The sequence below is a fragment of the Misgurnus anguillicaudatus genome, chromosome 2 (genome assembly GCF_027580225.2).
Source record: "Misgurnus anguillicaudatus chromosome 2, ASM2758022v2, whole genome shotgun sequence".
Taxonomy (NCBI): Eukaryota; Metazoa; Chordata; class Actinopteri; order Cypriniformes; family Cobitidae; genus Misgurnus; species Misgurnus anguillicaudatus.
In genome coordinates this window covers 12,598,250-12,611,666 of record NC_073338.2, presented here as the reverse complement: position 1 = coordinate 12,611,666, position 13,417 = coordinate 12,598,250, and the positions used below count along the sequence as shown (strand labels likewise).

General features: G+C 35.9%; 1 protein-coding gene across 2 annotated transcripts in view; it reads left to right on the top strand.

Moving 5' to 3' along the window:
• LOC129441740 (uncharacterized) overlaps positions 1-11,076 on the top strand; it is a 32,627-nt gene extending 21,551 nt beyond the window's left edge. Inside the window, exons 6-12 of one of the 2 annotated variants that reach the window (XM_073872781.1) lie at positions 6,054-6,128; positions 6,253-6,344; positions 6,512-6,564; positions 6,776-6,859; positions 10,030-10,113; positions 10,242-10,295; positions 10,388-11,076. In XM_073872781.1, the coding sequence (XP_073728882.1) occupies positions 6,054-6,128; positions 6,253-6,344; positions 6,512-6,564; positions 6,776-6,859; positions 10,030-10,113; positions 10,242-10,295 (442 nt within the window). In that variant the 3' untranslated portion in view covers positions 10,388-11,076. Of the gene's footprint in view, positions 1-6,050; positions 6,129-6,252; positions 6,345-6,511; positions 6,565-6,775; positions 6,860-10,029; positions 10,114-10,241; positions 10,296-10,387 lie in introns of both variants that reach the window. The other variant, XM_055201420.2, reaches the window with a different exon arrangement.
• The last annotated feature ends 2,341 nt before the right edge of the window (positions 11,077-13,417 follow it).

Genomic DNA, 13,417 nt, shown 5'->3' with positions numbered 1-13,417 from the left:
TTTTCTATAGCTGTATGTCATTAATTGCTCTCAAATTATACACTAGATACAATTTAGATTTATTTGCTTGGATTAGGGTAATGCTAAGTTTGTCACAATAATCAGTTATTTCTTTCCTCTATTCTCACAGTTATTTCTTGTTTACCTATTATAATATTCTATGTTTTTTTTTCAATTTATTTATTTTATCTATTTTATTTTCCTTTCCTTCCTCTGTAGTATACCACATTTTAAAGCCATATTAGATTTATAGGAGTCTGATTTGATTTCAGAAAAGGTAGTCACACCAAACATCATAAATTCTTGATCAGCCTTTAAATTTGTCTAGCTGATTTTCTCATAAAGATTGTCTGTGTCCCTATAGTAAGGTCCTAACTAAACATTGAACGGCTGGTTCACTCTTTCCCATTTCACCCAAAGGCTTGTATGAAGATGAAAAATAGTAGTCCAGTTTTTCTCTTGTCTCCAAGAACAATATTGTCTTTGTAAGTCTCCTTCTGGACTCCACTCAGTCTTTTTTGTTTTTCATCCTTGTAATTGTCTCTGAACATATGCGCAGTGCCCCCTTCACTGCTTGAGATCAATCATAGTCCCATTCAGATAGTATGTGTCCTCAGTCCATTTATGAGTTGCTCCTCTCTTTGCAACTCCAACACTTTGATGTCACACAGTTTTTGCCATTGTCTGTTTATTGCCACCTTTTATTCACATTCTTGAATGTCAAAGGATGAGAGCTTTCAGCCCTTCAAGGTTCAGCTTAACCCATGCAAAATATTGCCTTTTAATTTAAAATAAAATTTAATTCTGACCACCTTCCATCATCAGATGAAGACTCCTCTTCATTTAGTGAAGTTTTTTTTATCTTTATATAATTTATCTGTGTCATTCACCTTTTAATAATTTTTCTGTCCTTTTTATTTTTCTCTTTATTTCCACCTTTAATAACTTGATCTTTACTCTTTTTTTATTCTAATTTGTTATTTCTCTTTCAAAGCTTCACCTCTGTTTTTTTTTTCCAGATTTTGCTTTAAAACTACAATTCCCTTGAGCATTGGAATTGGCCTTTACAGGTCACATCTGGTGATCATCAGTACCCCCTCCCTTTTCTTCTTCTCCTTCTCTCTCTCTGTCTCTCCTCAAGCATTTCTCTGTTGTTAAACTCTTAATTTTCTTTCTTTTAATTTATATTTTTATTTTTTAGTTTTATTTGATTTTTGGGTTTCTTTGCTTTTCTTTTGGTCACTTTTATTTTAACCTAACAATATATTTTACATAACTGTGATAACCAACTATAGGTGCAGAACCAATTGCACACACATGCTTTAAACTGTTTATAAAGAGGGACTTAAGTTCTTTTACTTTTACATTCAAAGACAATATAAGAATGGAAAGATGTTTGCTCTTGTTGTCCATAGTTCGAAGTGCAGTGGCATAATTTGGTAATTGGTAATATACAGTGGCTTTCTTTAGTCACAAGATATAGTAATAACTGAGACACTGAGTTATGAAACGGCACTCCGGATTAAAATAAATAAACAGGAAAACTGAGGCTAAATAAGCCTCAGAGCGGGGAATGAAGAAGTTTGTTTAAATCCGAATATGGGTATCAAATACTTTACCATTATGTTTATATTTACCTTTTTGTTTTTATTTGTCCAATTTATATATTTTCCCAAATAGTTAATCAGATTCTCAATGTGTCTTTAAAACAAGATTCTTTCAAATAATGTCACTCCATCACACACTTTTGTGCTTTTTTGGGCAAGCTATACTTTTCCTATCGAGCACACTTATTTATTTAAATCAATCATTTAAATGAATTATTCAGATTTTAGAAGTACCTGTGTACTTTAATATAATAATTAATATTTTTGGCTACAATAACTCCACAATACCTTCAAATATCATATTTATTACCCAGCATTTATAACTGTCTCTTTTTCTTATCGTATTCATATTCATACTTATATTCTTACTCATATTCACATACTTTCACAAACTGTATTCCCTCTTCACAGTTTTAAACATTCATTCACTCCACTTAGTGTAACACAACACCTCTCTGTGCTCTCTGCAGAGCCACAGAAGAAAGACACACCCACTGCTCACTCAGCCCCCACTTTTCCTCATCTCAGACGTGCACTCATGCTAGCACAGACACATACACTCACACAGAAACAAATACAATTAAACAAAACAAAACTGTACTTTACCTAAAGTACCTTGCTAATTAAAACAACAGACCATTACACTTCCTCAACATGGATCTGAATTAAAACAATAAAATATACCACTTTAAGGCAGTATACTGTCAATTTTGATACACTTTCAACCACACAAAATTGACCTCTGTGCCTTACACTTCTGACCACAGGCACAGACTTCTATATCATACACTTACACCCACAGATATAGGCAACTCTTAAGCGTTTTCTTCACTTGAAATAAAAATAAAAATTCACTTTGATTTACTTTGATCATCAATGCCATCTCAAAATAAAAATAATCATCTGTTCTAATACTACCAAGTACTGTTAGTAACAAAACAGATGAGTGCATGCACATGTTTCCTCTGAAAATAAAACCCTTTATTCTTATCATTTAGTCTAATAATCATTAATTTCTTCTTTTTATTCTTGAATTTGGCAGAGCAGTTGTAATTAATCTTACCACCACGAGCCATCTCAGGTGAACAATACAATCTTTGAATAAGCAAAACGCTTACCTCTGTTAGGTGGCCACCTGATTGTATTGCCCATCGAGAAGCCAGCTGTGGTCTCTGGTTCTGTGCTCTTTTCATGTCCCATCTGGGTTGCCAATTGTTGTGCTCTTTTCTAGCCCCACGTTGGGCGCCAATTGTTGTGGTTTCCTTCTTGGGTTCTTTAAGAATAAAATACTCAAGCCGTAGGTTTCATTTTCAAAAGAAAGACTTTTATTAACCAGACAAATAAAAGCCGAGCAGTCCTGCAAAATCTCCAAGACTCACTGAAGTCTCCTCCTATACAGCAGTTATTTAAGCCTGTCTTCGCACGCAATCCTATTCCCAAGGGTTTGTAACATGAAGAAACATATGGTTTATATCATATAGAAACACATGGTGGTTACATTCCTGGGACTGTAGGTCTTTTGTTCCTACCCCTGCAATGCATGCTGGTAATTTTCCATATAGAAAAACATAAAAACATAATGGTAACGTAACTGGTTATATCCATATAGAAAAACATAAAACCAATAAAAGCAAAATGGTAAATATAAACATAATGGTAAAGTATTTGATACCCATATTCGGATTAAAACAAACTTCTTCAAGAGCGGTTCGAAAGCAGAGTCCTTATTCCCGATTCACTCTCGTGGTACTTTGATGTCACTTGCCTGTCTGGGATACATGTTGGATGGTGCGAAGCGCGTGCATACCCCCAACCCCCCCCCCCCAAATCTTATCAAATCTACACCTGTTTTGGCTTCAAAACGGCGAATTTCGCCGAAAGGTGAGGGATTTTCATGCCTGTAGAGGCTTTGTCAAAATTACTTGCTGATTTTAAAGAGTTATCTTTGGCAAGTGTCAATTGGAAAAAAAGTCAAGCTGTTATATTGGGCAAGTGGTCAAATGAAAGACCCCAACTCCCTCAAGGCCTAAACTGGGTAAAATCAGGTCTTAAATATTTGGGTGTGTTTTTGGGCGATGAATCAATAGTTAAAAAAATTGGAAAGGTGTTATGGAAGAAAATAATCTTCTTAATAAATGGAAGTACTTATTGCCAGCAATGTCATTCAGGGGGCGCTTAATCATTAACAACTTGGTTGGGGCCTCATTATGGCAAAAATGAATGTGTGTTGATCCCTCTATTCATTTGATAGCAAAGATTCAAGCTTTATTGGTTTAATTTTTTTTAGATAAAATGCACTGGGTCCCACAGAGTATTTTATTCTTACCCAAAGAGAATGGTGGACATGATTTAATACACCCACAAAGCAGATTAGTTTCCGGTTGCAGTTTGCTCAAAGGTTGCTAATAGGTTGAAGTAGTTTAAAATGGTGTGCTGCTGCTTATGTGATTTTACGTAAGACAGACAGCTTACGTAAGACAGACTGGATAGAACTCTATTTCCATTGGACCCTTTGAAGTTGAACATTTCTACCTTGCCAGTATTTTACTGGAATTGCTTTTTTCCGGGTCTCAAAAGGCACTCATCGATAATAAATTCACCACCTTGGGCCATTTATTGGATATATCCGGATCTGCTTTTAACTCTTTCACCGCCAGTGTTTTTTAAAAAAAGTTGCCAGCCAGCGCCAGCGTTTTTCATGATTTTCACAAAAGTTTAATGCCTTCCAGAAAATGTTCTTCTTCAAATATATAAACATACAATATACCAAATGAAAGAACAGACCCTCTGCTTTCAAAAAAAAAAAAAAAACGTTTCATCCTACCTTGAGTAGTTCTTTTGTAATCAGCTTTTGAATATGGGTAGGTTGCTGCAAAAACACCACATTTTGAGCAAAAAGCAGAGATAATTCCATTTTGTGACGGACTTTTCATAGAGATCCCATTCAGAGCGATCTTTAAAACAGACACGGACATGCAACAGCTTGCCATAGTTCAATACTTCCGGGTTTAAAAAGAAACGGAAATACTCGTCATTGGCGAGGAAGCGTTTTCTCTTGATTGACGAGATATCTCGTCAATGGCGGGGAAAGAGTTAAGAACGAAGAAGCGGTAGCCCAATGTCTGAATATTAGATTAACCCATTTAGTTGCACAGCTTCTGTCAAAGTGGCAGTCAGCACTCAGTTTATCAGAAAGGGCCTTGCTGACAGAACTTTGTGATGGAATTGCGGAAGACATTCCTATGAACTCCTTTCCTGATTTGTTTACCTTACGGAACTTGATAGGTTTTTCTAGTGTATTTTTAAGAATCTGTTGAATTTGAGAATATGGACTTTTTCTTGTGCTGGAAAAACACTATACAAGCATTGTGTGATTGTCCTTTTTGTGCTGAGAGAGAGACTCTCTTTCATGTTTTTTTTTGCGGTGTCCCATATTACAGCCTTTGTTTGATCTGGTGGAAGTATTTGACAGGTGCAAGGAAGCGTTCTCTCGAGAAGTTTTTATTCTAGGCTTTAACTCATTCACCGCCAGCCTTTTTGAGAAAAGTTGCCCACCTGCATTTTTGTGATTTTAACAAAATTTTCACAAAATTCCTTGCAGGAAAAATTATTTTCTATAAATATATAAACATACAAATTATATCAAATTAAAGAACACACCCTCTGCTTTCAAACAAACAATAAACAAACAAACAAAATGGGGAAAAAACGTTTCATTATATATTTACTTTTTCTACTTAATTTACCACTGAAATATGGATATTTCTCTTCAAAAATACAACATTTTGAGCAAAAAGCTTAAAAAATTGCGTTTTTGTAAAGAAATTTATGTTAGAGATCAGACTCAGAATGACTATCAAACATAAACGCAGTTAAAATAAATCATTAGCTCTTTTTAATTTCCGTTTTTGATAAATTCGTTTTGGCGCCATCTGGTGGATAAAAGCGGTATTACACTTTCACTTTGAAATTCGTCCAGAAAGGCACATTTATTAGTTAAATATGAACTCATAAATGACGAGATAACTCGTCAATGGCGGTGAATGAGTTAAGTATGCTGCAAAAAAAGATATCTATGCCAGATGCTAAATTTTGTCTTGGGCCAGACTAAAATGGAAGTGTACATGGGTAGGAAGAAGAAAATTGAGCAAAATTTGAGTCAAGATATTAATGTTATATTTTCAAGCATGGTGCAATCAAGGATTCTGATTGATTTAATTATTGTAAGCTGATGGACTATTTGGTCACGTTTGAAAATATTTGGTGCTGTGATGAGGCGTTATGTTGCCTAATTAAGGGTGATTTGGTTTTTACTTTTTCAGTGTGAGTCTTTTATAAGCCACATTGGTGCTTATTGTATTTTAGTGTTGTAATATGTTTTTGTATGTAGCAATGTTAAAATTCTCTCTCTCTCTCTTTCTCTCTCTGATCTTTGTTTCTTAGCAGACATACAGCTCTCCCTACTATAACACCAACTCCCAATAACAACAATCAAATACCAAGTAGTAAAGAGCCAAAAAGGTGTGTGCGAAAAAGAATGTTTCAGTTTTTTTCCAGTTAATTATTTTATTAATTTTATTAGTTTTTTATGCTTAATGATCTATCATCTGCATTTCGTTTTTTGCATTGTTATTTATTATCACAGACAGTATCTAAAGTTGTGGCTTCTACTCATTGTTCTGATTCTGTTGCTGATTCTGGTTACTGTGACATCTGAAATACTGAGAAATAAACACAGTCAGTATTACATTACATTTAATGCCAGTATTTGTGTTTTCTGGAGTTGATGTTTATGTCCAATAATCATTTATATGTTTCAACAGTGTGTATTGATATAAGGAAAAATTTAAATATATATATATATATATATATATATATATATATATATTTTTTTTTACTAACAGAAAGAAAAAACAATCACACCACACATGAGAAAAAAGATGAAGCAAGTGATAAAGTGAGTAATTATTTATGTTTACATTTGTTTATTTAGCAGATGTTTTTAATACAAAGTGACTTCAGTTTTGTGGAATGTAACACAAGAGATTCATCCTATATGGAGACGATCACATCAGAAGTGATGTAATAGTTACACAAGTGTCTGGAATTTTTTTGTGTGTGACAGTAAAGTATGTGATTGACTGACACTGATGTGTGCTTATTGACAGGACGACTTGGTCAATTCATCCTCAGTGAATCCTGAATGTGATGTGATGTACATTTCTGGGATTAAACATCCCAAGACTGAAGCAGTAAGTGAATTCATACAGTGATTGTCTGGCAGATGATTTTATTCATAGTGTCTTGCATAGAGATTTGAGGCTCTATCTTTGCCAAACTTACGTGTATTGGCATGACACTTGATACGTTTGAAAACAGTTATGAACTACTTAGGGTGCATGCAGTTTCATTACAGCACCACCTAGGGGTCAGAAAAAAGTTTACCTGCCTATAACATTTACATTGCATTTAAATTTAGTCATTTAGTAGACCCTTTATCCGAAGCAACTTATAAGTGAGGTAAATAGAAGCAATTTGAACAACACAATAACACATAAGTGCACCTGAACCAGTCTCATAAAGTCTAACACAGTATACATAGCCAATGTTTTCTTTTTTTAAAGACAGAAAGGCAAAAGTAGAAAAATTTAAAAAAAATATTAAAGTCTGTATTATTAAGTGAGGTGTTACCAGAAGAGATTGCTTTTTAGCCAAACCTTATAGATGGCTTCAGAGTCAGCAAATCTTGACGCAACCAGCAGATCATATTACAGTTGTGGAACAGATCCAGAAAAGGTACCTGACAATGATTTTTCCCTTTTTGGGATGGTTTTAAAGACCAGGAGCTGATCTGATTTTGATGCGAGCTACTATAGGAAGCCAGTGTAACCTGACAAAGAGAGGAGTGATGTGCACCCTCTGTGGCTCATTGAATACCACCCTTGCAGCTGCATTCTGGATCATCAGTAGGGGTTTGTTTGTGCAGGCTGGGAGTCCCGCCAGTAGTGCGTTGCAATAGTCCAGTCTGGATAGGACAAGAGCCTGGACTAGGTCTAATCTTGTTGTAAAAGGTGAATCTACAGGAGTGGCCGGTGCTGGCAACATGATCTGTGAATCTAAGCTGATCATTAATTACCACTCCCAGGTTTCAGGCTGTCCTGGAAGGCGTAATGGTAAAAAAACTAGTTGAATGGAAAGGTTGTGATGAATTTTAGGGTCAGTCGATATGACAAGCAGTTCTGTCTTTGCAAGGTTCAGTTGCAGATGATAATCCTTCATCCAGAGTGAGATGTCACTCAGGCATGTTAAGATGCAGGCAGAAACCTTGGATCGTCAGGCTAAAATGACAAGTGGAGTTGTGTGTCATCCACATAGCACTTGTAGGAAAAGCCATGTTTCCCAATGACAGAACTCAGGGATGTCATGTATATAGAAAAGAGCAGTGGTCCAAGCACGGAGCCTTGAGGTACCCCAGAATTCAGACATTGGAGTTCAGAGACGTCTCCTCTCCAGGATAATGTAAATGACCTGCCTGAGAGGTAAGATTTAAACCATTGTAGTGCCGTTCCAGAGACACCCACAGCCTGAAGGGTCAACAGGAGGATGTGGTGATTAACAGTGTCAAAAGCAACAGATAGATCCAGTACGATCAGTTCAGATGATTTGGAGGCTGCACTTGCCTGCCTTATGGCTTCAATGACTGAGAGCAGTGCAGTCTCTGTGGAGTGACCACTCTTGAAGCCAGACTTATTGCTGTGCAGGAGGTTGTTCTGTGTGAAGAAGAAAGAGGGTTGGTCAAAAACCAAACACTCAAGAGTCTTGGCAATGAATGAAAGGAGAGATACCGGTCTGTAGTTTTCAAATTTTGCAGGATTAAGCGTGGGTGTTTTCAGTAGGGGTTTATATGGGCCTCTTTATTACATATCAGAGTTCGCCTTTTGATAAGTCCAGTGTTGCGATATAGCATTTACAATGCATTCGCAAATATTTTTGTGAGCGGTACTCTGATCAACATTAAACCGCCGTAAGAAACACGGAATCAAAGCTACTATAGACGGTTCCAATAGCAACAACATAAACAAACACCTTTTGTGGACTAAACACAACTTCTGCTAGACTTCCACATAGAATCAATAACAACAGAATCTATTTAGAGTAGTTTATTTCTGATAACAAGGAAAATAAATGACAAGTAAATTACCTTCATTCATATATCATATCTAATGCGTATCAACTATTACACTGAGCTAACATTAATGGGTGTAAAATGAATGTGTACAAGTTAAGTACAGGCCATTGAATTCTTGCCTGTCTGCCAAACCTCTCCACACAGTTGTGATCCATGCTTGTCATTTATTTCTTTGTGTTTTTATACATTTCCGTTCTTAACAGAATTGAAATGAGACATTTTCACTATATTTGGCATGCTGATGTATGGCCACAGTCAGAGGACACACTGAAGAGGTGGTGGGACTGCGCCACTTTTTGGCCTTAAAATGAACAACATTCAAAGGCAACCAAGACAGATGGTCACACAGCTGTATATCCACAAAACCTAATTGTTTTGTCATGAATCTTGCTACGTGTCATCGCAGTCATGACCTAAGGTTGCATGTACAGTTTTGTCACAGCGCCACATACTGTTTAAAAAAATGGAAGATTGCTGATTTTGCTTAAAAAATCATGACCGTTGTCTCATGTAATTCCGAGAGACCTGCTAAGATAAACAGCACCCAGTGTTCCTCAGTTGGCCATTTCGGTTGTCGGTTGTCATCATAAAATGCATTATTTTCATGAATGCAATTGTGTATCACTTGAACACTTAATATTCTTCTTCAGGATCATGTTCTGAGAGGACCTGCAGAGTTTTCAGTCTACACCCCCTAGTGGACAAAATAAATAACAAAATGTACAAAATTGGTAATTACATATCATTTGCCATTCTGACATGACAACTAGACAGGAGAGCATGTGGCCGATACAAACAAAAGGTCACATGATTTTATATTAGATCCTGCAAGCAAGAAAACTGACAAGGTAGGCAGGATCATAACAATAACTTTGGCTGTGCTTGAGTTATTTTCATGGAAGACTTCTCTTTCGAATGTGGCCAATTTTTTTCCTTTTGTAAACATGTATGTTCCTAATTCCTGCATAAAATGAGACATTATCACCAGCTTTGACAGGTTGGTGTATGGGCACAGTCTGAGGACAAACAAAAAAGTGGTGTGACTCCTACACTTGCTGTCTCTAATTTGTATTAACTTTGCTGTAACTGCAGTACTTTTAAGTTAAAGATTGGCATGCAGTGTCTTTATCTCAGTTGCTATCATAGTCATTCATTATGGCACTGGTGTACCTTGATAACATGTGTGACAGTAAAGTATGTGAGAGACTGAAACAGATGTGTGTTTATTGACAGGACGACTCGGTTAATTCATCCTCAGTGAATCCTGAATGTGATGTGACGTACAGTTCTGTCATTACTCTTGCCAAGACTGAAGCAGTAAGTGAATTCATAACAAACACAAACACAATGAATCTCTGATCTTAGTACAGTGCTTTAGTTTATGTTACAGTAACATTTGTGTTATTGTCAGTATAAATTATGTATATGATGTATTATATTTTCAGTATAGTCCAGCAGATGTAGAGGAAACTGTGATCTACAGCTCGTTATGTGAATAGGTGAGATGTTACTGTTGTGTTAATCACAAAAGACACACAATGTTGTACACACTGTAAATACTGTAAAGATCATTTCTCATTTTATCACACAGGTGTTTGGTCTGGATTAAATACCTGAACTCAGGAACACAGTGATACAAAACACCAAAACAAACAGCTGTTTTGATAAGATTAGCTTTTATAATTCAGTCTGAATATATTTGGTTTGTTTATGTATGCAAACATATAAAGAACGTGCCTAAATGTGTCTTAATTAAAAAACTGTGTTTGTATTTCATTCATGTTTGGTTGATTTATGTAAGCATCTTTAGAAACAAGGACATTGGTTTTAAGTTGGTTGTAATGTGCTTGCCTTTAAGTGTAAATGTCAAAAGAAACTTCATAATAAGAAACCATTGCTTCTGAATATGTTTTATCATTTAATGTTTAACATTTATAGCATCATGTAATTTTGACGTCAATGATTTCTGTATTAGCCTTTTAAAGAAAAAAAAGCAAAATGTGAAAGCTATTTTATTTTTTAAGTTGCTTTAGATTAAGTGTCTGCTAAATAAAAAAATAACATGTAAGTGTATTTGGTTTGGGAGAGCAGTACTTTAAAATGCTTAACAAATTTGTAACAAGAAAATAAAATGTTTTGAGGAACAATATACATCTGCACATGTCTGTACAACTAAATATCTGCAATCTAATAATAAATCTTCTCATTTCATACATCTACTCATTATCTTAGTTAGGCAGAAAATAATAATTTTTAATTTTAATAAGGCAGAAATGTTGAAATTAACATTAACAAAGATTTTTAAATGCTCCAGAAGTACGGTTCATGTTAGTTCATAATGTTGATCAATTTCAATACATAGTGGGAGTTTCTGTTTGTCATATTTTTTATTAAGGCACAACAATTGCTCACTAAGCACTCGCGAATCTCCCGTTAAACACAGAATCTGCTAGTCTAAACTAAAAAATCATGTAAAATATTGTTTACATGATATTTGCACTTTGTTTTTTACGATAAGATTACAGAATTCTGTCAGTACGCATACCCTAGCTCCATACACTGAACAATTTCCAACTCAATCTGATAAAAATTAACTACAATCACATTTTACATACCTCTGGGAATTGAGTAGCTTGCGAACTAATCGAAAAATCCTCAGATCTTACTTTCTTTTGACTTACAGACTCTCCCATGTTGAAGAGTTGCAGGTCCCATATTTTCCTTGACCGGAGTTTATTATTTTCATTTTTATTTTGTGCAAAATTACGATTATTTTCTTTTTAAACAAAACTATTGCATAACAAAGTAAAATATTATAAAACAGGGCTTAAAGTACTCCGGCCGGGGGCCGGATTTCCGGCTTGAGGGTAGGCCCGGACTCCGGCGCAGGCAAAACATGCAAATATTACTCAGAGTCACTTTCGGCACGGACGCGCTTGGAAAAAACGAGCGTGTCTTTCCATAATGAGCGCGCATACCGCGCGGCTACATTTGAATTAACGAACTGGTAATAATAACCGGTCCCCTTCAACCTACCACCTTAATTCACGAGTCAGCGATCACAGCCAATGGGACCCTGATATTAGGTTGTCTTAGCCAATTGCTAGAGAGGAGGGTGGGTCTTGTGCAGAAAGTGAACCAGTTCGCAGTTAGCTTGTAGGCTACACACGCTATGGAGAATGAAGTTTATCAAACCAGAAGAAAATACATCTGCTTCGGAGGAGAAAGTAAAGAACAAGTGACGCTTGGCATGGCTTGAAGAAAGAGGACAAGACACGGTAAGGCTTTAGGCCAGTGGTCTCAAACTCCCGGCCCGCGGCCGTACCTCCCCCTCTATGCGGTCCGTGTCTGCTTTCAAAAATATTATATAATCTGCCCCGCAGAAAGATTTTAATTTACTTAGTTTTATATTTGTTTAATTATTGATGTAAACTTTTAAGGGGCCGTTCACATGTCGCGTCTAAAAACGCGTGTTAAACGCGAGTCAATGCAATTCTTTTTTCATTCCTAAGCGCGTGAGTGGTTGGGCGTCCTTTGTTGCTACGCAACCATGAGCGTCTCTCACTCTGACCAGCGAGGATAACAGAATACGTGATCAGATTTTATTGCTCATCTGCACCTCACTTCAATCATATCATTGTCACCATGCGATCAGTTAATCTGGTCGGGACTTTGGAGTGTTCATCCAGAGTAGAGCTGTAACTCGGGGTTACCCAACTGTTACTCAGAGAAAAGCTGCCCGGGGTTTGTTAGTTCAAGTCCCAGCTTTCATTGGCGACACCTCATAAGCAGTGCGAGAGATGTAATGCAACGCATGTTAAACTACGGATGAGGAAAAAGCCAAGTGCCCAGGTTATGAAAAGAGAAAAGATGAGGAGAAACTTGCAAAAGATAAAAGTAGACTACAGTAGTCTATGTATGCAGCTCACTCGACTCAATATAAGTGAATAATGAAGTATATCTAATATATCATTATGTTGCTTGCTATGCAGTTACACATGAAGCAGTAATATTAATTTTTACAGAGATCGAACATATTCCAAAATAAATGTATAGGCTATAATAGTTCATAAATATATCCAGGAATTTAATTTGTTAGTTTAGTGCAATGTTTTAATAGAAAAAGTTTGTATTTATTATTATTATTATTCATTTAAGATAAGGTTTAGAAAATGTTTACTTTTATAAATAAATTATAAAATAGATTGAAAGCACTGTTTATATTTTTGTGTATTATTATATGTTTAATAAAAGAATTTAAATGCAGTACATATACAGAAATATTGTGTTTTTATGTTAAAATAGCTCTACAGCCCTCCGACAAGATGTCCATCTCAGAAATGGCCCAAAGCCAGTTTGAGCCACCTGCTTTAGGCACTTGGTGCAGTAAACTTCCGATACCTTGGGCTTGTTTTTGCATAGTTTTTTTTTTGCCACAATAAGTTGTTAATGCGTTGAAAATATGACTGTGCTGTTGCTCATAGAATTGGTTAATAGAAAAAATGGGCTTGGTAAAAGTCCTGGTTGAGCCACAGAAAGTTCAGGCTCAGGATTTTTTTTCACTTTAAGCCATGTAAAGTAATGCATATAATTATAGCTGTTTCAAAGCCTTTATTTCAAG